The 26,468-nt window shown below is 47.1% G+C and overlaps 1 protein-coding gene across 24 annotated transcripts in view; it reads left to right on the plus strand.

Annotated features, from left to right (window-relative positions):
• Positions 1–26,468, plus strand: part of LOC106587529 (SRY-box transcription factor 6) — a 197,063-nt gene that overhangs the window by 144,739 nt on the left and 25,856 nt on the right. For 16 of the 24 annotated variants that reach the window (XM_045689257.1, XM_045689266.1, XM_045689258.1 and 13 more), the window contains 6 exons: positions 1,848–1,971; positions 6,972–7,051; positions 17,168–17,317; positions 19,911–20,085; positions 20,970–21,160; positions 21,338–21,358. In XM_045689257.1, the coding sequence (XP_045545213.1) occupies positions 1,848–1,971; positions 6,972–7,051; positions 17,168–17,317; positions 19,911–20,085; positions 20,970–21,160; positions 21,338–21,358 (741 nt within the window). The remainder of the gene's footprint in view (positions 1–1,847; positions 1,972–6,971; positions 7,052–17,167; positions 17,318–19,910; positions 20,086–20,969; positions 21,161–21,337; positions 21,359–26,468) is intronic. The other 8 variants (XM_045689250.1, XM_045689263.1, XM_045689269.1 and 5 more) reach the window with 4 other exon arrangements.

Here is a 26,468-nt window from a genome sequence, read left to right on the forward strand (position 1 = left end):
CTACAGCGTTATGGTTCGACATCTCATCTCATCCCACCACCGACACTACAGTGTTATGGTTCGACATCTCATCTCACCACACCACCGACACTACAGTGTTATGGTTCGACATCTCACCACCGACACTACAGTGTTATGGTTCGACATCTCATCTCATCACACCACCGACACTACAGTGTTATGGTTCGACCTCCCATCCCACCACCGACACTACAGCGTTATGGTTCAACCTCCCATCCCACCACCGACACTACAGTGTTATGGTTCGACCTCCCATCCCACCACCGACACTACAGCGTTATGGTTCGACATCCCATCTCACCACACCACCGACACTACAGTGTTATGGTTCGACCTCCCATCTCATCACACCACCGACACTACAGCGTTATGGTTCGACATCTCATCTCACCACACCACCGACACTACAGTGTTATGGTTCGACCTCCCATCTCACCAGACCACCGACACTACAGTGTTACGGTTCGACCTCCCATCTCACCACACCACCGACACTACAGTGTTATGGTTCGACCTCCCACCACACCACTGACACTACAGTGTTATGGTTCGACCTCCCATCCCACCACACCACCGACACTACAGCGTTATGGTTCGACCTCCCATCCCACCACCAACACTACAGCGTTATGGTTCGACCTCCCATCACACCACACCACCGACACTACAGTTTTATGGTTCGACATCTCATCTCACCCCACCACCGACACTACAGCGTTATGGTTCGACATCTCATCTCACCACACCACCGACACTACAGCGTTATGGTTCGACCTCCCATCCCACCACCAACACTACAGCGTTATGGTTCGACCTCCCATCACACCACACCACCGACACTACAGTGTTATGGTTCGACATCTCATCTCACCACACCACCGACAGTACAGCGTTATGGTTCGACATCTCATCTCACCACACCACCAACACTACAGTGTTATGGTTCGACATCTCACCACACCACCGACACTACAGTGTTATGGTTCGACATCTCATCTCATCACACCACCGACACTACAGCGTTATGGTTCGACATCTCATCTCATCTCACCACCGACACTACAGCGTTATGGTTCGACATCTCATCTCATCCCACCACCGACACTACAGTGTTATGGTTCGACATCTCATCTCATCACACCACCGACACTACAGCGTTATGGTTCGACATCTCACCACACCACACCACCGACACTACAGCGTTATGGTTCGACATCTCATCTCACCACCGACACTACAGTGTTATGGTTCGACATCTCATCTCACCACACCACCGACACTACAGCGTTATGGTTTGACATCTCATCTCACCACACCACCGACACTACAGTGTTATGGTTCGACATCTCATCTCACCACACCACCAACACTACAGCGTTATGGTGCGACATCTCATCACACCACACCACCGACACTACAGCGTTATGGTTCGACATCTCATCACACCACCGACACTACAGCGTTATGGTTCGACATCTCATCTCACCACACCACTGACACTACAGCGTTATGGTTCGACATCTCATCTCACCACACCACCGACACTACAGCGTTATGGGGGGACAATGCGCGTGCGGCTGGGTCCTTTGATGTTCCGTTGTGAAATAGTGTTGGGGGGATTAGGAACAGACGCGGCCCGGCCAGGTATTGTGTGAGCATACGAGGGCCGTCAGAGCCGCAGAGCCCCCTGTCAGGACGTGTTAGGCCAGGCTGTGATCTGCTCTGTGCTCCCCTCTCCTCTCCCCCTGCCTGCCTGCCTCAGTGTGCTGTCTGTGTCTGCAGCTCAGCTAGGCCTCTCTCTGATCTCCGCTTCTCTATCTGTTCAGCAGGTCCAGGGTCACATGCCTCCGCTCATGATCCCCATTTTTCCACACGACCAACGCACCCTGGCAGCAGCCGCCGCAGCCCAGCAGGGCTTTCTCTTCCCACCAGGAATCTCTTACAAGCCAGGTATGCTCCTTTCATTCTCTCTTTGTTGTTTCTTCCTGTGTCTCTGTCTGTCCTGTTCTCTGTCTACTTCTCAATGTTATGTACATGCAGTTCTCCTCCTCACAGACACAGGTTCATTTTGACAGCACGGGTCATCTTATTGATGAAGGACCTTTCCCAATATAATCTATCCCACATATTTATTATGGTTATATATTTCATACATTTACTTACAATGTATTTTATGTAAGTAATACTTTTTTTCAGTCCTCATTTTCACTGCCCCAGTTATCATAGGATCCTTACACTACACATATCCCAGTCTCCATACGGCATCAAATAAAAGTATAGTCAGCAAGACCAAGGCAGATGACATACAGTACTCTATGTCACCTTGTAAATGGAGCCACGCCTTGGGGAGTGTTCTGTGTTCAACTCCAAGGCAGCATACCTGTTCAACAATAGATATGAGTAAAGGAGCACTGGAATGTAAACAGCTTTTCAACATGAAAGTGTCTTGACTTCTCTGGCTGTAATCACTATGGAAGAATCTGCTGAGGGAACAGCCTGCTGCAGTAACACAGTACTCTACCTAGGCACTCCCTGACCCCCTCACTCTCTCACTGTACTCATCAATAACTCAAAGGATTATGTACAGCTTAGATGTCAATTTAAACATACTGCATATGGTGGAATGTGATAGCACCAGAAACAGTACAGTATTCATGTCCACACATACTTTCCTGAGATAGTGTCTTGTCCTTCTGTATCTCTTTATGGAGATGAGCTGGCACATGTCACTCATCCAGAGACAAACAGAGAGAGAGACAGAAGAGGAGGGCAAGTGTCTCCCAGGCATACAGTAATTTGTCCTGTGGGGATGAAGGGTGAAGGCCCCCTCCCGGAGGTGCCTCTGCTCCCCTTGCCTGTAGCAGCTTGCCTCTCTCTCCCTTTGTGTGACGAACGGAGAAAGAGAATGGATCCACACGCAACACATTCCACATCCCAAAACAAATTAGTGGGAAATTGCTACGACTTGTTGTTTGACTTCCTGCTCATTGTTGCTGAGAATTAAAGATGTGTCACTCTGGGCTTCTGTAATGAAATATTCAGGCAGATCCCTGACCTGGAGTGGACCCAGACACACAGCCTCTCTCCCCTTAGCGCTATGGCTGGGTATTCCTTTTAATTCTTGCTGAACATTGACTATCGGCTGGAAGTAAAGTAAAATTGCACATGCAAGGGTTTGCTCATCTCCCTGACCGACCTGGGGGAGAGAAAGTCCAGGCCTCTTTTTGTCTGTCCTGAATGCTCTCAGAAATACATTTGTTGTTAGCGTCGTATCACAACATTGAGGTAACTCCAGGACCTGGAGGAAGTCAGAGGGGGAGGAGTAAGATTGGCTAGTCTAGTCAGCAGGTAAATAGCAGAACATTAAAAGGTGTGGTAGTGCAGCTAATACATTTACTATAAAGCCACAGGATGAAAAAAACTGTCAGCTATTTTGGAACTACAGAGGCATGACAGCTGGAACAGCGCCTGAGGGGATTCTTTTGCCTGTCGATTTCTTTAATACATTTGACATGGAAAATGTTTTAGTACAAATACCAGAAGGTATTATGGACTCACGGCATGCATGGGTCGCCATGTGTACACACAGGTCCTGAATTATTCATGAGTTATTCATAAAGAAAAGGAAAAAAGGTCTGAAAATGACTACCAATGACTACCATCATCAACTGAAGTAGCTTAACGTCTCTATTATCCTCAACCCCCAACACAAGATCCTACCTCATGACCAGTCTGCTAGATTAGAGGATGCTGCTGTTTCCACCCTCCATGAAGACTAGGGAAGTGGCCAAGCGTTCACTTCCACGCTAGGGCACACTAATCTGATGTCATCTTTATAAGACAGACCCTCCCATGGACCACTGCTTATGACCCCAACCCCGCGGTGTTGCCACGACGACAGAACTATTGCCAGCGTCGTAGCATCGTGCCATCTCTCCTTCTGCACACTGTGCTCAATGGCCCTGACGTTGCATGGCAGAGCAGAGACGCAGGTCATCCTTTAAACAAATAGACCCCAGCTCGCTCTGTTTACATGGACACAGAGACATTCACTCTGATAGTAGTCTAATGGTCCTGCAGAATGACTCCATGGTCATTGGGTCCCTATGCTATGATGAGGACACACATAGACATCCGGCTGGAATGAATGCTGCTACATTTCTGTTTCTGCCGCTGCACAATAACCGATGGACTTGTCCCTCTTGTGACTGAATACAGTAGCTGCATTAGAGCTCCATGGAATCTGTGTCAGCCATTCATGCTCACAAGTGTTAGGCCTTCTATTGTTGTTCAGCACCAACTCTCTCACCACCTTGTTTAGCTGGATAGAGACATTGTTAGCACTTAAAACAGAGAAAGTGAAATAGGGCATAGACTTAGTAATTGAACATTCATTCCAGAGCCACTTGTTTTCAAAGAACTAGAATATTTTAGATTGCCCTTGCCCTTGGCATCAGGTGCCCAGTTGTGAAGAGCACTGTTAGAGAGAGGCTTTTCCATTCTCCTGCATCAGGCCCTGCTCTGAAGTCCTACCCACTCCTTTTCATTAGTGTTGAGCCCAGGCTCTCAGGCTGTGGTGTCCTCAAGCCCAGGCTCCAGGCAGCTGGAGGGCCCTGCACTAGATATGAGGGTGCTCATCGATAAAGAGGGTCAGGGCCCGATGCCGCTCAGTCCCACACAACTCCACTTAATTGGGCCCGTTTTTCAGCATGACACCTGGCTGAGAAAGGAATGCAGGATGAGATGAACCTCTCTTTCCACCATTACCATCACAGACAGAGACCTTTAAACATTATTCAGCAGCTCCTGTCTGTCTCTGCTTTCACTTTCTCTATAGCATTATGATGTTGAACAGCTAGCGGCTCGTTGGCCCCATCTGTCTTGTTGGACAGGGAATGTCTTTGATACTGGTCTTGTTGGTAGTACCGACCATATCAGAGGTAAATTACTGGTTGATTCCTATGGAGGACCCTCTGTATGTAAGCTCTGACAGGACATAAATCACCCTTGAGCTTGGTTCACTCTGGATGAGAGATCCTGTTTGGATCACAGTGGTCACTGTGCTGCATCAGGGCTCCGGCAGCCGGCTTGTCATGATGAAGGGAATCCATCCATCTCATCCCTCAGCAGTTCCAGGAGTGACAACAAACATCCGATCCATAGCGTGCCTTCTCCATGTGCCAGAGTTATATACCCAGCTCTGACACAGCCATGGCATCATCTGGCCCCTTCTGTTTAACCCTCCTAGTGATCCATCACCCAGGCCTGACCATGGGATCAGTCATGGGATCAGCCGTCCTCAGGACAGCAGCACACTTTGAAACCCTGATTCTCTTTCATTACTGACACCAGGCTGGCAGCACGCCCAGTCTACTGGAGTCTGCATGCAACCCTGGACCCCCTAGACCCCCAAGACCCCCCTCCAGACCCCCCAGTACAGTGCCGGTGGTGTCCTCTCTTGGCAGCTGACCCCTCCCTGGTTTCACATGACCTCCTCCCTGGTTTCACATGACTTGTCATTGAGCCCCCCCTGAAGTCACGCAGAACTCCCCCACTCCTTCTCTGCACAGAGAGAGGGATGGCATACTCATGCATTGAGAGAAAAAAGGCCATGCAGGTAGTAACGACCCACACCGCACCCCTCCTACGAGACAATTTGAAATCACTTCACTGGCCTGATTTTATTTGCCCCTGCCTTAAATGGGGATTGAATTTCCTGGCTGTATCACAATGTGCTGTGCTGTACAAGATTGCAAAGTGAAGGTGAAGGAAGAAAAAGGGAAAGGGAAAGGGGGATACCTTGTCAGTACAACTGAATGCATTCAACTGAAATGTGTCTTCCTCAAAAGACAAGGTATACACATTTACCTCATGCCTGAGGCTTAATGGCTCCATATGAAGTGACAGGCAGAAGTGGGGACTGAACTAGTGCCAATTCCCCCTCAGTACACATGCTTCAGTCAACCCCCCCTCCCCTCTCCTCTCCCCGCCCCACTCCACTCCCCTCCACTCCACTCCCCTCCCCTCTCTGCTCCGCTCCCCTCCCACCGGTAGGCTACACTACTGGCCTGGCCCGTCTCACTGGGGTTGTTCTGTCTGTCTGTCTGTCTGTCTGTCTGTCTGTCTGTCTGTCTGTCTGTCTGTCTGTCTGTCTGTCTGTCTGTCTGTCTGTCTGTCTGTCTGTCTGTCTGTCTGTCTGTCTGTCTGTCTGTCTGTCTGTCTGTCTGTCTGTCTGTCTGTCTGTCTGTCTGAACACACTGGGCTGAGTAAAGGCTTCTGGTACTGAGTGACACACTCAACGCTCCCACAACATCAATCATATAGACTCCACCTACTACATACCTGTCCTTCAAACTCACTGACAGCTTGCCAAGGCACTGTAAAGCAATAAAATGATATAAAAAGAGTAATTCATACTGGTTAGATTGATGTGATACCAAGATAAAAATGGTATTTGTTAACCGTGTTATTGTAACAACACACTTGTTCTAACTAGTTTCTTAAAGCACTGTTCCCTCTTGTCTGCCAAAACTCTCACTGCCAAACAAACAATATTGTGTCAAACAATAGCAGGGCATGTCTACAAATGCCTGAGAGAACACGCCACTTCCTCTGTGTAATCACTTATAATCACACAGATATTTAACACACACCCCCACACCTTTCATAGTGCCTGTTGGTTTCCAGCGTGGAGATGGAGAGCAGGGAGTGGGAGTTTGAGGAGGGGGGTAGTGTGGTGGAGGGATATGTTCCTGAGTAATCCTGCTCCAGTCTGCCCAGCTGAGCCTTTTGTTGGTGCAGATGTTTGGGCCGAGAGCCGAGGGCCCAGAGGAGGAGAGGAGAGGGAGAGGAGGGCCCAGGGACTGTGTTGGCACATGCCTGGCTGCTGTGGGCCCCGCTCCCTTAGCTCATTGTCTCAACCTGTGCACATTGTTCTCTCCCCCCGACAGGTGATAACTACCCGGTGCAGTTCATTCCATCCACAATGGCAGCTGCGGCAGCGTCAGGACTCAGCCCCCTCCAGCTTCAGGTATGTGCTACGACAAAGAATGCTGCTCAGGACACCTGCCAAGCCCAGGGCAGAAAAACGGCTAAGCAGCTGTATGCTAAGTAATGAGCTGCACACTAAATAATCCTGGAGGCCCTAGCTCTTACAAGCTTATCACCTTACACATGCAGTTTACCCTGTTTTATAGAGGATTTAACCCCATAGCTCCACCAGAGATGGGAGTTAGGATGATAATAGTTATTAGAGGGAATGAAAATCACTCCAGTTATCTTAATCACATCCTGTAGAATCTATCATACAGAGACTATTTACTGTATTAGGAAAGTTAAATACAGACCTCTGATGTTCCTGCATTACACTGTATGACCTAAAGCAGTATGTGAAGTGTGCACAGACAGAGGGGTGTGCAGTCTAAATGTAATCCGAAAGAGAGAGTTAGAGAGAGAAAGAGAGAGAGAGAGAGAGAGAGTTAGAGAGAGAGAGAGAGAGAGAGAGAGAGAGAGAGAGAGAGAGAGAGAGAGAGAGAGAGAGAGAGAGAGAGCTTAATTCCCGAACAGAAAGAGAGAATGCTGGGATAGGCTCCAAAGCCCTGCAGGCCCTTCCAGGAGCGTTCACATGAAGCTGAACTGGGGTCAGGGGCTAACCCCAGGCTATACTGTTTAATAAAGATAATTATCTGGGTTCCATCTTCATAGTCATTACCGTTATAATTATTATCACTATTACCATCCAGCTCCTCTCCAGGCCCGAGCATGTTCTTTCTATCCAAATTGACAATATGTATTCCCCAGGTTACTTTCTCTGAGTTCTATTTACATAACCACTACACAGAATGGCTATGGGAAGCAGCGAAACCCTCTGTACAATTACACTAATGCTATTACTCCTGCCTGCTTGCTTAAGAAATTATCAAAGCACCCTTTGCAGTTCTGTGAAGTATGAAGATTGAGGATATCTTTTGAAACTGTGTAATCATAAATATTTAAGGCTATCTGAAACTACTTGAATAAGGATTGTCAGTAGATTTTAATGTTCTGCCTTTGAAACAAAGGAGAAAGGAGAGCGAAAGAAAGAAAAACAGCTCTCCAAGCGCCTGCTTTTTGTGGCCGTTGTTTTGTCAACACCAGTGATAAGCTGTTGATAGCAATTAGACATTAAGCTCTCGGATAGCCAGGATTCTGAAAGCCAGGATTCGGATAGCCAGGACTGAAGCAAAACAAAACCAGAGGGAGACAGGACTAGGAGGAGGGAGGAGGGGAAGGCTGAGAGGAAAGTGTCTTGTAACTTTTTCTTCTTGCTGATACATGAGCACAATTTGTCCTTCAGAGCTTATCGCTCTCAGCATTAATGATCCTTGGCAAGTTCTAACAATGCTTGCTGTTGGAGCTGGAGAGCCCTGCTTTATCACGCAGCGAGCCATGCAGCCATGGGAAGAACAATCAGGAAAGTGAAAGGTGTGGGATGAGTCTGCTCATGTTTTTCTTGTGTGTGTGTGTGTGTGTGTGTGTGTGTGTGTGTGTGTGTGTGTGTGTGTGTGTGTGTGTGTGTGTGTGTGTGTGTGTGTGTGTGTGTGTGTGTGTGTTACTCTCTGTTTGCGTATCATAGAGAAAGCTTGAGGTTAGCACAGTCTAGGCCTACTGAGTGTCTATTTGTAGTCGTGTTCTAGGTCAGATGGGCTAGCCATATATCTGAAGGTTAGGCTGGGGTGAGGAGGGGGCTTCAGCCATTAATTCTGATAACGTATTTAACCCTGGGAATGAGCGAAAACAAGGCCTCAAAGACCATGACTTGGCTGACCTTTAGAGAACACAGTAAACAAAAAGAGGTGCATTCCTATTAATTGAAGCCTGTCCGCCTGTGGTATATTCTGGCTGCTGGCTGCTATTTACCCTGCATAGAGTCTCCCTTAAAACAGCAAGGCAAGTCAAACATGCCCTTTTCTCTAGTGCTGGGATCAACAAGCTAACCATGTGACTCCTATCACTTCTTCTACAAAGCGCTGGGGGACAGGATGATTAAAACAGAATATGAAGGCAGAGATGGAAGTGATTAAGTTAAGTTCACTCTCTCCTCTCATAGTGATAATAGTGTTAGCTTCCGCCGCCCATCTCCCTCAAGTCTACCAGTGAAACAGAGGGAGACGCCAAGAGAGAACACAGCAGGAGCTCTGTGTGTGTCACACAAGTCACATCAGGACAAAAGAAGCAGACAATATGTTCTTTTAGTCAACAAGAACAACAGAGCTACAAAGAGGAGACGTGTCATTTGTGGTGAGAGGATATGAGGAGACACTTTGTCCGTCAGTTGTCTGGCTTACACTGTGGCTCCTTGTCAGTGAGAGGACAACTAATTTGAGCGGTGCATCTAAGAACAGGAAGCATCACATTATGATGTTAGTTTTTACTGGGAAATGATGACGATTAATCAATGTGGAAAACTGGTTGGATTGGCAAAAAGTCATCAACGTAAGGTCATTTGGTATTTTTATCACCCAACTTTTAACCTAAATCCAATGACATGGTGACATTTTTTGTTGATTTCACACTGAATTCACATTAGTCGACAACTCAACCAAATGTAAATCAAAACTAGACGTTCAACTGATGTCTGTGCCCAGTGGGTTATCATGTTTTTTCCTCCAGTGTATCTCTGATGTCTCTCCTAGTCTGTGTAGGCTCTTATTCTACATGCTAATCTTTTAACAAAGCATCTGTGCTGCTAATTGCTGAGGAGATCCTGTGGAGGATCAGCCAGACAGAAGTGTGTGTGTTCTGGGTGTGATCATCAGTAATGACCATATCACTAAGTTTGGTTTTCATGCATCACCAGACAGGAAGCACTGAGACTCACAACCCTTTCAACTTCCTGGGCTGAGGACCCTCCCCCTGCATGGCATTGGCTCAGCATGCCTCTCTAATTAAAATATCTCTCCCTGTCAGCAGCCTGGCAAGGTATAATTTTCACCAATTTACTCAGTTTAGATTGTGAAATATATGAACCTTAAAAAAGTGTCTTATTGGAGGAATTAATTCCCACAATGCAGCAGCAGTAATGTGCTCAGCCATCCAGTCAGGGATGCTAGCCGCTCTGTCAGTCTTAATGTTGGCCACGCACCCGCTCACAATCTCCACTGTCATAACAGTCTGGGCCCTGCGCAGAGGATCCTCTCACTCCCCCTCCTCTCTGCCCTTTCTCTCCAGGCATAAAAAACCAAGGTAACAAAGGTTTAGGGCTGATGGATGTAAATGAATCTTGGTCGGTGCGTTTGAGTGTTGGAGAGTGTAATTTGCTTGTCAATACAGGGTGGGATGGCGTGGCCATGGTGGCTGGCAGGGAGAGGCTGTCGCCAGGCATTTTCAGTACACAGGGCAATTTCACTCAATGCTTCCCTGACAGATTGGCCCTCGTCTACGAGTCACAGGAGAGAAGGTGTAAACTATCCCTCCGACCGAGTGCCCCTCTTCATTAGGGTGCACTCAGGCCTGGGATGAGCTCAGGACAAGCAGGAAACAATGGCTCCATCCTGGACTGTCCTGGCCTGATTACAACTGACACATCTCACCTAACAGGGGAATTTGTGCTCAGATTGTACCCCCGATGTGTCCCGCCACCCACTATATTGAATTGAGTGGACAAGAGAAGAATTTCCTTAAATTTCACAAAATAATTTTCTATTTGGAGTTGCACTTAATTTGTTGTTTGTACACTATCCCCTCTCCCATAAATTGCCCTGTGAAAAACAATTTCCTTAAAGCTGATGTAGGCCTGATACATTGTTGGGCCCTTTTACCAGGGTGATAAACAGGAGGGGGAACTTTAGACAGGACTGTTTTTATCATTGGAGTCAGACTTTGGGGTTTAAGCAGTTTTAGAGAAAGCATCATTGGATAAAGCGGAACATCTGTGTCCTCTCTATAGAGGATCAGAGAGAGCAGCAAATAGGAGCCTCTGCTTTCACTCTGTCAAATCTCCATTTTACTTCCTATCTCTCTCTGCCCCTCAGTCTCGCTCTATCCCTTTCTCTCATCTATATCTCCCTGCTTTCTCCTCCATCTCCTGCTTTGTATATTACCCTCTTTCTTTCTCTCATGTCTTTTCTTATGCTCTTTCTGTGTGTCACTCTTGCTCCTTTTCTTCCCCAAATTACACAGGCCGCCACATCCTTAAGCTTTAAATATTGGATGTTAAATTGCTTGAGTGGTGACTTTACACTGCAATTACCATCCATCACAGTGGAAATGGTATCACTCAGGCCCCATGCTAAACCTGCTTCAGCCTCGCTGTCATAAACACATGAAAAGCAGCAGCCCATGTGCTACAATGACAACCGGACCAGATCTGAGCAGAGAGAGATGCGTGTGAAGGGCACTCAGTGGCTGAGACGGCTGGAGTGACAGGGAGGACTCAGAGTCTCGAAGACTCCCAAACAGAGAGGGAGAGCAGGAAACCTGGTATTATCTTTTGTTTGGAGGCAAATGCATGTGTACTCCGGATGTGTGGAGAGACTGGGGCCTCTGCCATAACCAACAACAACTGAAGCGCTTTTCACTTTGAGTTTAAAGAGAGAGAAGAACTGAGACAGACAGACAGAGACTGAGAGAGAGACAGAGACTGAGAGCGAGAGAGAGAGAGAGAGAGAGAGAGCAGCTGGTTCTCTGTTTGTGAGGAGAGGAGAAGAGAGCAGTGTGGTCTTTGAAGGTAACCCAGAGCAGTGCAGCAGTGCTAGCTGTGTGTGGAGAGGAGGAGAGCTAATGGGATGGCTAGGTGAGCAGCTGGATAGGCTCTTTAGTGAACAGAGGGACAGATGGACAGATAGTGTGGATAATGCAGTGAGAGGTGCTGAATGTGAGGGCTGGCTCGGGGTCCTGACTGATGGCTAGGAGCTTTGGGCCTGGAGAACCCACACATGCTAGGCTAGGATAGTTACATCCAAGATGAGAAGGATTGTGTTGTTGAGAGTGTGTGTGCATGTGTGTGTGTATTAGAGTGTTGCAGAGGCGAGCATGCTGGAAAGAGAGAGAAAGTGAGAAGGAGGAGGGGTAGAGCAGGGGAGCAGGTTGGATGCCAGCAGATGAGACAGATGTTGGGCCATACTGGAAAGCATCGGCACAGTGCACCAGGACGCCTGCCTCCGCTCCTGACATCTGGGCCTGGCCTGGGTCAGCCTGCCTGGTTGCCCTGGGCAATGAGCCTGTACAAGCCTTGTGGCAAACTGGGCTGGCGCTGTGCTGCTTTTTAAACGGCGGGGGGCACCGGAGCTTGATTAATGCCCTCATGTCCACCCCACTGCTCAGCAGAGGCAAGGCAGAGGTGACTGAGAGAGAGAGAGAGAGAACACCCACTGCCTCAAACAGGGGATGGACAATAGCAAATCACACTCACAATACCATGCTGTATAGAATAGCTGTGTCTTCTTTCAGTCATTTATACTCTGCAGAGATGTTTAGCAGTGTGTCTGTTGCGTCAGAGTGAGTTGAATCTGAGGCCTCAGTTGTTGTAAGTGTGTAATGCACCATAATAGCTGGGAGCAGGAAGGCTGTCCAAATCTGCCACTGTATTTTACAGCATCTGTCACTGAGCTTTGGCCCTGCCCTTCTCTTAAAGAACAAACACGGTTTACAGCTTGTTTTTCGGAGAAACGTTTTTTTCCCTCCCTGCTTTTCCCCCAAAGCCCAATCCACATCCCCCCTCGCTCTCTGTCCTCTGCCCCAAGTTCACAAAATGCGGAAGCGACGTACAGGACCTGCTCTGCCTGTTATCAATGCTCCTCTCTAGTTGTTGCTTTTCCTTTTCGTTTAACACCAAATTAAAAGTGTGGAAACTTAACGAATACCAGGATGAAACAGCACACGTAATTAATTGTGACTGACAATAATTATTTTGTTCCGAAAAGATTGGTTTATCCAAGACTCAAAATAATGAGTTTTCCGTATACATAAAAAAGGGTAATTGATCTATTGCCTTTTATATATATGCCCTATACTATATCTAAATAGCCTAAGTTGGGTCTAATATGCTGGGAGCATGGTCTGGACATGTGCTGAGATGTCCAACATCAGTGGAGTGTGTAATCTCAGTATAATGTTGTCGCAGGCAGAAAAGTGAACCTCCTCGTTTAACCTCTGCCGCCTCCAGAGGGCTTGTTTTTAATTACTAGAGGCTAACAAGCTGACCTTGGGCCTGGCGCGCTCATTTGGAATCCATGCTCGCTGAGATGTGCTCTGCTGTTCTGGGAGAGATGGGGGAGGGAGGAAGGGAAGGAGGGAGAGAAGGAGGGAGGGACGGGGTCGCAGGAAGGGTGTGTGTGTGTTTGTGTGTGTGTGTGTGTGTTTTAACTGTTTTCTGTGAGCAAGGGGATACTGTCGGAGTCAACACAGAGGCTTTGTTCAGTCTTAGTTCATGTTTCTGTATTCTGGCAGAAATAGGATCATCCCCAGGAGAACCCAGGCAGCAGGACCTCTGTGCCTGCCTGCCTGCCTGCCTGCCTGCCTGCCTGCCTGCCTGCCTGCCTGCCTGCCTGCCTGCCTGCCTGCCTGCCTGCCTGCCCGCATGCCTGCCCAGCAGAGCCATGGGGGAGGGGTGGGGGCTGAGGGAGCATAATGTCAAACATCCAGAGAAACAGGAAACTTTACCAGCCCCAACGATTTATAGTATAGCTCTGAAACCATAACATGACATTTATCATAGACATAACTTGTTTTAAAAGTAGTCATTATTCACCCCCATTTTCTCACTCTTTTCCTATCTTTTCCTCTGTCTGTCTGTCTGTCTGTCTGTCTGTCTGTCTGTCTGTCTGTCTGTCTGTCTGTCTGTCTGTCTGTCTGTCTGTCTGTCTGTCTGTCTGTCTGTCTGTCTGTCTCGCTCTCTTGCTCTCTCGCTCTCTCACATACACTTACTCAACCCAAACACTCTGGCATATTCCTACCCTCAATAGCCGTTTCCATTTAAATTGGTAAGGACAGTGAAGTCAAGCGTTTTAGTGCTTGAGAGGAGTTTGTTTTTGTGGCAATAGGAGAGTGCAGGTTGAAACCACTACTGCTGATGATGAGAGCAGAGAGCAGAGACCACTCAGGACTCCACCTGGTGAATGCTGGCCATAGTGGACCTGGGGCACCAAGCCAGCTCTTCCCAGTCCCCAGCCTCTGCCCCTTCCCCAGCCCATGATCCCTGTCTTACCATTGACTTTCAGTGTGACCCTCATTACTAACAGGCACCTTCTGGCGTGGCAGCACAGCAAGATGGCGGGGGGCGCGGGGAAGGGAGTAAGTCTGTGGGCCTACCGGGAGAGACCTCTGTGAGCCAGGCAGGCAGGCAGATGTTCTTCAGTTAGGGGACTGGAACATGTGTCCTGGCCAAAGACGGCGTTAGTCAGTCAGTCAGTCAGGTCAGCCAGAGGCTGTCTCCTGTCTCCCCCTCTCCCTCTCTCTCCCTCAAACTCACACTCCTCTGTTTCACCTGTACACAGCTAGTTAACACATACATTTGTACACAACTAGGCTGAAACGCAGTGGAGACGTGGCAGCCCTCCGCTGCCCTACCTCCTCTCTGTCCTTGAGCAGTGCATGGTTTAGTTAGCAGTGGACTGTGTGTCGTGTCACACCTCCCTCCTGCATGTCTTCCTGCTCTCCTGATTGTGTTTATTGTTTCTTACCTCCTGGAGTCTGCCTGTGCTGGGTAGAGCTGCAGCTCCTCACCCCATGGCTACTTCCTACTTATCAGGTCTCACAAAAGCCAGGTTGACTACCTCTAATTTGAAGCAAAACCCAATTATGCTCTTTTTCCGGAACAATAAAGTTCTTCCCACTCGAGGTCAGGGGCTTTGCCCATCTACAACTCTGTTAACAAACATCTGTCCAACAGACTTGGCTTCCGCTCCGCTCCTACACAGACTGGAGCCCCACGTGTAGCCTAGAGACATAGTCAGGCAGCTCAACTCCTCCGCAAACAACTATGTCACCTAAACCCAAAATGCTCAAACTAACTCAACGTTGTATTAGTGAGATGGATTGGGGGGGGGTTAGAGTTGTGTCCATTTCTGTGGCCCCTTGAAGACAAAAGGCTGTTTGTGTGTGAGGTGGGGGCAGCGCTATCATTGTGGGAACATAATCAGTCGGTCATTTCCGCTGCCCATGTGCTGTTGTTCGCCTCGGGTCCCCCAGAAGAATGAACCTTTTGTGTGGCGTGTATGTGGCGGCGATAAAGTTTGGTCCAGGAGAGTATACCTGTTTATATCTGGAGATATGTGAGCAGGACACAAAGTGCTTTGTTTGGCTTTAGTCTGCGTCTGCACTACGGAGGGTGGGGCAAACAGGCCACCGGGGCTGTGCCACATTTTCCATCCACACAAATGGAGTCTGTATGGGGCCCCGGAAAACCAGGAAATGAGACGGGGCATGCTGATTGGTCATACCGAGTAGAAAGTAAATTCTCCTTGACAATGCCATCCGTTTGAATAACATAGAAACAGAGCAGCTTACCTACTCTGAGCCAGAAAGGCTTGTCAGAGACTGATGAGGTGGTGCCTGTCTGGTCTGGAGCTGTGATAGATTGTACATATTGTTCACTAACCAGCTGTCACGCCCTGACCATAGAGAGCCCTTGGTTCTCTATGGTGTTGTAGGTCAGGGCATGACTAGGGGGTGTTCTAGTTTTTTCATTTCTATGTTGGTGCTCTTGGTATGGTTCCCAATTAGAGGCAGCTGATGTTCGTTGTCTCTAATTGGGGATCATACTTAAGTTCTCCATTGTTCCCACCTGGGTTGTGGGATATTGTTTTGTTGAGTGCCGATTGTGCGCTCTGTTACTTCACGGTCGTTGTTTGTTTAAGTTTCACTAATAAAAGATGTGGAACTCGAATCAGGCTGCGCCTTGGTCCGTCTATCCCAACAACCGTGACACTAGCCCTCACTCTGAGACAGCAGTCCTAGTTGACAGACCCCTGCCACTTACAGCAGGGGACAAAAGCCAATTTAACCACTTACCTGGTAGCCAATCAATAATAGCCTGAGGCAAACAGTAGCGCTGACAACATAGGGAGTGGGTCTTAGTGGTCTCTTAGAGAGGGGTCAGTACAAAAACATGATCCACTCCAGATCTGATAATAAAACCATCTTCTTTATGCTGTGTTCAAACTGACTGGAAAATAGCAGAAAGAAAGATTTGTATTTGAATGTTATTAGATACCCATGAATTATATGTTCATAGTGCCTAGAAGTTTTAACAGGCATCACTAAAGCCTCCAGCTTTCATCAATGATAGACAATCTGCCTTCCTTATATCTAAAGTTTATTTAAATGATGACGTTTATTGAATTGTGGGATTTTTTGACCCGACCCCCTTTTCTGTGATGTGTGTTTGACAATTTTAAATATGTTTTCAAAAGCCATATCACTATCCGTAATAACCCGTTCACTAAGCGCCTGCCAGATAATCAGGACAGCAGTAGACATATATAATATTATACACAGTTCAACCCTTTTCTGTGTGGAAAAGTGATTGTCATTAAACGCTTAGCCAGTCATCAAAACCACACGTCTGAGTGGTAAGTCACCACTGGTTAGTGAAGTTACTGATTTATTGCCAAGGAAAATAAGCATGATGACATCAATGGTCTTTGTGCAGCAGGCAGGATGGGGCCTTAATAATGTATGCGTTTAATGTGTTCTGTGATGGGAGTCCAACTGGGTTTGGTTTTCTAACAGTGTGGGATGGCAGGCGTATAGAGGGCCAGCTCAGGTGGCTATGTAGTAGTGTCCTATTACAGGCCAGAAAGCCCAACAGAAACCTCTCTACTGTGGAGGGAAATCAGAACAGTCTCTCTCCTGTTGAGTCTGAAAACTTCTCTCTGTGATGAGTGGAAAAAGAGCGCTCCAAGTGTGCTGAATGAGAGCCATGGCTGTGTGGTTTTTAAGGCTGCTGTCTCTCCCTGGATTCAAGCTTTGATATACAGTAAAGACCTTTGATGGAGGTTCTCTGCCAGGCATGGAAAGAGAGGAAGACGTGAAGGAGAGAGACAGAGACAGAAACAGAGAGAGAGAGAGAGAGAGAGAGAGAGAGAGAGAGAGAGAGAGAAGCTTTGAATGGTGTCTGTCTTTGGATGTTAATGCCTTGTGGGTTTCCTTCCTCTCCTCTCTACAGCAACTGTATGCCGCCCAGCTTGCCAGCATGCAGGTCTCTCCTGGAGCCAAGATGCCGCCACTCCCCCAGCCTCCCAACAACAGCGGGCCCATCTCCCCCTCCGGCCTGAAGAACGACAAGAGATCCTCCAGCCCTATCACTCAAGTCAAGGTAGGACCCGCCTTTCACCCCTCACTTCACCCACCTACAGCCCACCGCCTAAGTATTGGAGTGGTTCTTGACCCAGCCTACTGATAACTCGGTAAATGAGTGGTAGTAGTGGTAGTGGTGCTGCTGTTCTGTGTTCTGTGCTAATACTGGGCCAAACTTCTTACCAGCCCATCAATCTGTGGGCCTTTAACAAGGCCCGCTCTCTCTCAACCAGAACTCTGTGGACATGGTTGCTATGGCTGTGGACGCTCTAAGTGAGGGAATTTGTGGAAAACATGGTTTCAGATCACAAGGAACAGCAGAACCTTTTTTATTATGACGGAACAAAACCATTAGAACAGAGAATCACTCTTATGTAAATGCAGTGTAAAAAGTGAAGGGAAAAGGAAGGATGGATGACTCTTATTGTCTTGTAAATAAACCCGAGGGCAGGGTCTGCTACTGCATGGCCTGGATCCACTAGACCTCCATATGGAGCATAGAGTAGATACATCATCCTCTCACCAGGCGAGACCATAATCAGAAACATGCCTCCATTTGGAAAAGTTTAGCTTAATATCACTATAGTGAAGGGACTTAAATCATGTCATTGAATTGTAGTGCAGCTCTCTCTCTCTCTCTCTCTCTCTCTCTCTCTCTCTCTCTCTCTCTCTCTCTCTCTCTCTCTCTCTCTCCACTCTCTCTCTGGTATTCTCTTCAGCATGCAAGCTCTGGAGCTAAACACGGCCTCCCCCACAACCCCACCACACCTCCCCATGACCCCAGGCACACAGCCTCCTGGGAGCTCATCCATGGGCCTGTATCAAGCTGTCTCCTCAAACCTGTCACTTTATATGATCTATGTCATCAAGGCTGTTTGTTAGATAAGAGGCACTGAACAGATCCTACAGGCCTTTTCACTCAGATATTTTGACGTTGAGTTGCTGTTCTGAATGGACTCTGTGGGTATTTATCATTCTTCTAAACACAAAGGTTGTGAGCTTGAACTATCAATAATTAAACACTAATGTAAAGTACATATGTCCCCAAAGCCCCATCTGTATTCATCCTTAGTAGGAATTAGATTGCTGTTAGTTTTGTTTGTCAGTTTTTGGCTTCATTGGATGACAAACTGTTATTGGCACAGCAATAACAAGGCCTTGAGGTAGTCTGTGTCTGAGCCAGCCATATGTTTGGACAAGGAGACACTTGGGCTTTGAAAAAGACTGTTAACAACAGCATACAGACTAATATCAGCGAAGAGACTTCACTTGAGAGATACATAAGGAGGCAGTAGAGCTATACTTGACCCACCCAGGTACTTTCCTCCATTGGTTAGGGTTAGGGTTAGGGTTAGGGTTAATACCTACAGTACCATCCAGTCAGCTAGCAGGTATCCTCTCCAAGAGCTCCTAGACACTGGCCTGGAGAACACCACAGATCACCATCAGCCTCAATCACACCTTACTGCTGCTCTGTGCTGTACTGCAACTGGCCCAGCAGACATGTCCTCCTGTGATCTGACATCTCACATTAACTCACCCAACTTTACAAAGAATGCATTCTAAACCAGTTATACATTTATTACACACTGTCGGATGAAGTATTACATGAAACAAATGACTAACACCAGTATCCGCAAATGAGAAAGGAAATTGGAAAACAACTTAATGAATTAGATAACGCAACTGACGTTTGATGACTGTTACTTACAACCATCTTTAATCATCACCATGTATCTCTGTAATGTGGTTATTATTCATTCTTAGACCAGAGAAGAGGGAGAACAGATGAAGATGTACAGAGAGGCAAAAATCTGATTTAATTAGTGTGAACAAAGGCGCTCGGCAACTGTGAGGACGGCCATGATGGCACGGTGCCAGCAGATGAATGAGGAGAGGAGGGGAGAAGAGAGAATGAGAGAGGAGGGGAGAGGAAAAGAGGGGGAGAGTAGAGAAGGATAGAAGAGGGGAGAGGAGAGAAGGGGAAGGGAGAGGGGGGAGCAGTGGACGGTCAGATAGGAGTGCTAGTAATTAGCCAGGAGCAGAGTGTTGTCTGGGAGCCCACACATCCTCCAATAGGAGGAGCCCTTATTCACATCTGTGTCCTCTCTCTCCCGCTGTCTCTCCCTCTCTATCTCTCTCCCCCTCTTTCTGTCTGTTTCTCTCTCTCTCTCTCTCTCTCTCTCTCTCTCTCTCTCTCTCTCTGCTGTCTCTCTCTCCCTCTCTTTCTCTCTCCCACTCTTTCTGTCTGTTTCTCTCTCTCTCTCTCTCTCTCTCTCTCTCTCTCTCTCTTTCTCTCTCCCCCTCTTTCTGTCTGTTTCTCTCTCTCTCTCCCTCTCTTTCTCTCTCCCCCTCTTTCTGTCTGTTTCTCTCTCTCTCTATCTCTCTCTCCCTCTCTATCTCTCTCCCCCTCTTTCTGTCTGTTTCTCTCTCTCTCTCTCTCTCTCTCTCTCTCTCTCTCTCTCTCTCTCTCTCCCCCTCTTTCTGTCTGTTTCTCTCTCTCTCTCCCTCCCTCCCTCTCTCTCTCTCTCTCTCTCTCTCTCTCTCTCTCTCTCTCTCTCTCTCTCTATCTATCTCTCTTCCACTCCGCTCCCTTACCCCATCTCCACAAGGAGGAGGGAACGCAACCGCTCAACCTGTCCGCCCGGCCCAAGACGGCAGAGCTGGTCAAGTCCCCCACGTCCCCCACACACAGCCTGTTCACAGGCAGCAAGACCAGCCCCAACAGCCTGTCCAAGAGCGGCATCCCCAGTCCCCTCGGAGGCATGGGCCGTGGGTCTTCTCTGGGTAAGACCTGGCCACACTGCATCTCACCTCCGGCTCCATCTCCAATAGTCAGTACATACTGATTGAATCTGTTTTGAAGTTGGCACCACCTCGATCACATAGAAAGGTCATTATAATTCCATAACATTGATAAAGGATTGAAGCTAGATATTTTGTTGGTTTTATTTTCTGTGTTTAGATAATGGCAGTTGAACATACAATATTTCACACTGTCAAGGTGTAAAAATGGCTTTGAATTATTTTTTTATCTGGATGAAACAGACAAAACCATTGACACAAATGCAACTCTTAATCTCGGTGGAACCTTGGTATTAAAAACCGTGTAATCTAGCGCTGCGGATGTTGTAACACATTATTTGTTTTTAAGAGGTCTCACGTTTCACCATCCCTCTCATGTTAAGTCTTTCTACTCAGCCTTTGCTAACTGTTATTAAATGCAGTCTTTCATTAAAGTGCCTGTATTTCCGCTGTTCCGCTCAGACTGGGGGTTTGAACCCCATGTTTGTTTTATTCTATTTCTGTGTCTTTAACTGCCATCCCTCCTCACCTAACTTTGAGATGTTAATTATACAAAGAAGGTCGACAGACTCGGTCTACTGCCTCTCGCTGTCTTTAAAACAGACTCACACGTACACAGATGCAGGCAGCACACACGTGCACACACACACACGTGCACACACACACTCACACACACACACAAACACACACACACACACCCACACGCCCTCACTGGAAAAAGGAAGAGGACCTCCTACAAGGCTTGATTCTCCACATAGGAGGATGAACACCTGTCAGTGGGCTCATTCACTGTGAATCTAAATGAATAGTGTGTATGTGTATCTACTGTGTGTGGGGGTTAACAGGGCGTGACCCTCCCTCCCCAGACATCCTGTCCAGCCTGAACTCCACAGCGCTGTTCGGGGACCAGGATGCAGTGATGAAGGCCATCCAGGAGGCCAGGAAGATGAGAGAACAGATCCAGAGAGAGCAGCTGCAGCACCACCAGCAGGGCATGGAGGCCAAGCTCTCTGCCCTCACAGGCATGGGCCTCAACAACTGCAGCAGGGCTGACAAGGTCAGAATTCCTGCCCCCTCCGTCCGCCTGTCTGTCTGTCCAGCTCTCTGTCTCATTCTCTCTCATTCCTTTTCTCCTCTCTTCCATTTATCTTCCTATATGTTGCTTTCTGTTTATTCACTCTTCTCTTTCTGTCTCTCTTTTCTCCTTCCCTCCCTCTTTTTTCCTCACCAACAGAGCTGGTTCACTGAGTACATTGTGAGTAGCCCAAAACCACAACTAGTAAAGTGATTTCCGCTATTTTCTTTTTTAGATATAATTCTTCAGACCAATGTTTGTCTTTAATGCTGGTCCAGAGTAGTGGTTTTGATTGACATTGGCATGGCTGTGTGTGTGTGTGTGTGTGTGTGTGTGTGTGTGTGTGTGTGTGTGTGTGTGTGTGTGTGTGTGTGTGTGTGTGTGTGTGTGTGTGTGTGTGTGTGTGTGTGTGTGTGTGTGTGTGTGTGTGTGTGTGTGTGTGTGTGTGTGTGTGTGTGTGTGTGTGTGCGTGCGTGCGTGTGCGTGCGCGTGCATTATGGTGTTTGCATGCGTGTGTGTTGATGTTGGTGATAGAGGAACGGACCATGGTGCTGCCCGGTGCGGGTTAACACTCTGATGTCTCTGCCCAATTAAAGCAGACATACGGCCCTCTCCGTCCCTCGACATGGGACAGGGGCGCTTTGTACCAGGAGCACACACACTCCCCTCCCCGGGATTCCCTTTTAAAATATCTTCAAGCGATGAGTCAATCAAGGAGAGAAAAAACATCCACCTCCCTCTGATTGGTGCCATGTTGCCAGTTGGCTGTGAGGAGCAGGCAGGAACTGGGAGCAGAGCTTCATTAATATTTCAACACCTGACACTTTTAACCAACACATTCAACTAGGTCAATGTATATGTAAAAAAATCTACCAATATCTATTTTGATTTCTTCTTTAATTTAGTATTAGGGGTAAATCTATGTCTACGCAGGTGGCAATGCAGTGAGCTCAGACTGAAGTGTGTCAAGTCAAGGGACATGACCAATAGTTTAACAACTCAGTGGGATCAACTTGTCTTGCCATGCCACCAGACAATAAAACCATTTGTATTGTTTTTGTATTTAAAGTTCAGTCCCATCTCAGTTGTGTCGTTAAAAAAGGAAATTCAAACTACCGTTTTTATGGTCGTACACCTTAACACCCCACCATCATAACTGTTCCTGTTAGCTAGTTAAGCTTCCTCAGTGTCTCTGTCTTTGTTCTTTCTCCACTAAGTGGGTGAGTCTGAGGTCCATAAAGTAACGTTAACACTCCCATCTCCCGTTTCCACTCAGTCACTGTCTGTCGGTGTGTCTGTGGGACGACCCTGTAGCGTTCTCTACCTCCCTGACTCTAAGGTGAGCCAAGCTCCAGAATCTGCTGCTACATGATATGAATGCAGCGTGTGAACAATGCCCTGAAAGGAACCGTTTTCAACAGGCAGCAAACACCTACCCCACCATTGTTCTTAGCAGGTAGAGCTTACCGCTATTCTCTGCCCCTCTTTTGTTGGCTTTAGTTTTTGTCTCGACTGCATTATGGGCCTGTCTACTCAGCCTGTGTTTAAACAATCCTCTCAGGTAAGCTGTGTGTATTTATAACAGGGAGGGGCGTTTGTGGCTGAAGCTGTCAATCACTCCTCACCTCTGCTCCACCCCTTTCAGTCTGTGTACTCATTCTGAGGAAAGAGAGACAGAGAGATAGACAGAGAGAGACAGAGATAGACAGAGAGAGACAGAGAGAGACATAGAGAGAGAGACAGAAAGAGACATAGAGAGAGAGAGACAGAGAGAGAGACAGAGAGATAGACAGAGGGACAGAGAGATAGATAGAGAGAAAGAAAGACAGAGAGAGCGTGACAGAGAGCGTGACAGAGAGCGTGCCAGAGAGCGTGACAGAGAGCGTGACAGAGAGAGAGACAGAGAGAGAGACAGAGAGTGTAGACTAACAGTGAAATGCTTATTTACAGGTCCTTTTCCAACAATGCAGAGTTAAAGATAAATAAAAAAAATGTCAGTGTTAGTATGTGTGGGTAGAGTCCATTGTGTGTGCATAGAGTCAGTGCAATGTAAGAGTCAATGTAACAGCGAGGTACGACTGCGGAGGCTTGTGGTTCAAGATCACAGCATTGACAGTACACAGCCAAGAACAACAAATTATAATTAGGTGGGCTATCAGTTTGAAAATATGACTGGTATTTTGGGGTTATCGCGTTTCCCTGGGTAACCGTACACACCACAAAGACTCCTTCTTTTGGGAAGTCAGTCAGCCTTCGTGTGCCTGGCCTCTCTTTCCATCCTCCCACCTGGGTCTGTCAGAGGACAGCTTACCAGAAGCACAGCTATGTTTAGGAGAAGTAGCTGCATCTCTAATGAGTTAGCATGAAACCCTTGGCACTACCTCTCCTGCACTCTTAGAAAAAAAGGTCCTGTCTTGACCCTTTCCACAGAGGGTTCTACATGGAACCAGAAAGAGTTCTACCTGGAACCAGAAAAGGTTATCCGACAGCCGAGAACCCTTTTGGAACTATTGTTTCCAAGAGTGTGGGTGAATGACTGAATTTTAAGTGCTGATGCTACAAGTGCTTAGAGAGGGACTGAGTAGCAGCTCTTCATGCTGTCTCCGTCATACCAGAGAGACACTCCAATGTGAAACTCTGAGGTCAATGTGGCAGTGAATATGATCACTCTTCTGTAGCCATGCTTGGCTCCATCCCTAGACCAAAGGCAGATAAAGACAGTACCAGTGACACTGTCCCTATCAGGATGGTGTGTGTGCTTAGTGCTGGGACACACTCTAACAAGTGAGCCAGAAGAGTGATCATCACAGTGGCACAGTAAAAACAGAGGGCTGTAATTCAGCCTGGGAGGGAAGGAGGGAGGGAGGGAGGGTTAGGAAGGAGGGAGAGAGGGAGGGAGAGAAGGAAGAGGAGGGGTGGGGTGGGGAGGGGGAGGGGGGAGCACCAGGCCTGGCGCGGCACAGCACGGAGTGGCCTTCCCTTCCCCTGATACAAGCCGACAGTCTGCACAGGCCCGGACGGCCCAGATAAAAGCTTTCACTTTGGTCAGTTTCAGAATATTAATATTTCAGCCAAGCGCCTCACCTGACATAAATACTGTGTGCTCTTTAATAGCTGTGCTCCCGGTCGGCTGTTTGGAAGTTTATCACAGTGAAAGCTTACATGAAGATTCTGGAAAAGTAACATAAATGGGATTAAGGAGAGGTTAAAATCATCTAGTGTGGCTGTTGGAGGGGGATATTAAATATTGATTTATCCCAGTGTAACGACCCAGCCGGAGAGTGGGACTAAGTGCTGCTTACAGATGGATCAATTCATCTTTTAATACAAAGTGTATCCATGGAGCACAATGCATCCCTTCCTCCTCTCTCACCCCTATTACTGGGATCCCTCCATATGGCCCTTCTTACTCTCTCTTTCCATCTCTTCTCTCTCTCTCATCTTTCTCTTTCTCTCTTGCTTGTCTCTTTCTACTGCCCTCCCCACTCTCTCTCTCTCTCTCTCGTTCCTCCTCATCTCTCTCTCCTTACTACTGCCCTTAGAGGTGGAAGACGTCCTTTAATTCTACAGTTCACTAGTCATCTAGCTTCTTGTTGAGGACGTAAAATATTCATGCTTTACTGTTTTCTATTTGTCCTTTTTTACTATATCCCATCAGTACAATAAAAGCTTTTCCAAGACTCAAAATGTTCCTTTTTGAAATATTTATCTAAAGGTATTATTGTCTGTAGAGGGCAATTACTTTGTTCCATTATTTATTTGCTCAGTGGATGCTTTTATCTAAAACAACCGAGAATGTGTACAGTTAAATACAACAGGATCCATTTGCAACTCTTGGGATTGTCTCCTGCTATTAGCATACTGTAGCTAGCTAGAACTGGTAAAACTGTTAGGATTGTCTCCTGCTATTAGCATACTGTAGCTAGCTAGAACTGGTAAAACTGTTAGGATTGTCTCCTGCTATTAGCATACTGTAGCTAGCTAGAACTGGTAAATCTGTTAAGATTGTCTCCTGATATTAGCATACTGTAGCTAGCTAGAACTGGTAAAACTGTTAGGATTGTCTCCTGCTATTAGCATACTGTAGCTAGCTAGAACTGGTAAAACTGTTAGGATTGTCTCCTGCTATTAGCATACTGTAGCTAGCTAGAACTGGTAAAACTGTTAGGATTGTCTCCTGCTATCAGCATAGCTAGCTAGAACTGGTAAAACTGTTAGGATTGTCTCCTGCTATTAGCATACTGTAGCTAGCTAGAACTGGTAAAACTGTTAGGATTGTCTCCTGCTATCAGCATAGCTAGCTAGAACTGGTAAAACTGTTAGGATTGTCTCCTGCTATCAGCATAGCTAGCTAGAACTGGTAAAACTGTTAGGATTGTCTCCTGCTATTAGCATACTGTAGCTAGCTAGAACTGGTAAAACTGTTAGGATTGTCTCCTGCTATTAGCATACTGTAGCTAGCTAGAACTGGTAAAACTGTTAGGATTGTCTCCTGCTATCAGCATAGCTAGCTAGAACTGGTAAAACTGTTAGGATTGTCTTCTGCTATTAGCATACTGTAGCTAGCTAGAACTGGTAAAACTGTTAGGATTGTCTCCTGCTATCAGCATAGCTAGCTAGAACTGGTAAAACTGTTAGGATTGTCTCCTGCTATCAGCATAGCTAGCTAGAACTGGTAAAACTGTTAGGATTGTCTCCTGCTATTAGCACACTGTAGCTAGCTAGAACTGGTAAAACTGTTAGGATTGTCTCCTGCTATTAGCACACTGTAGCTAGCTAGAACTGGTAAAACTGTTAGGATTGGGTGTTTTCATCAGCAGGTTGAAGGTGTCATAGTTTGTCCTATACTGTATGAACTGAGATACAGGAGAAAACAGGCTACAAGATTCACTGATTCAGGTGTCACAGAGTGGTGATATTCCTATAACTCTTGTCTTGGTTTATATTCCCATAGCTCTTGTCTTGGTTTATATTCCCATAGCTCTTGTCTTGGTTGATATTCCCATAGCTCTTGTCTTGGTTTGTATTCCCATAGCTCTTGTCTTGGTTGATATTCCCATAGCTCTTGTCTTGGTCTTGGTAGTACCCACTGTTCACTAGAGGCTGTGTGTAGAGATACAATATATTCCTCTGCTGACATCTCCCAAACTGGAATCAAAGGGTGAAAGGTCAGTGTATTAACCTATTGAACTGCCCCTGTCCCCCTGACACCCCCTCCTCCCTACATTATTGATGAGTACAATATCCTCTTTCCCATGTCGTACAGCTCAGAGCATAACATATTCAAATG

The sequence above is a fragment of the Salmo salar genome, chromosome ssa11, assembly GCF_905237065.1.
Source record: "Salmo salar chromosome ssa11, Ssal_v3.1, whole genome shotgun sequence".
Lineage (NCBI taxonomy): Eukaryota > Metazoa > Chordata > Actinopteri > Salmoniformes > Salmonidae > Salmo > Salmo salar.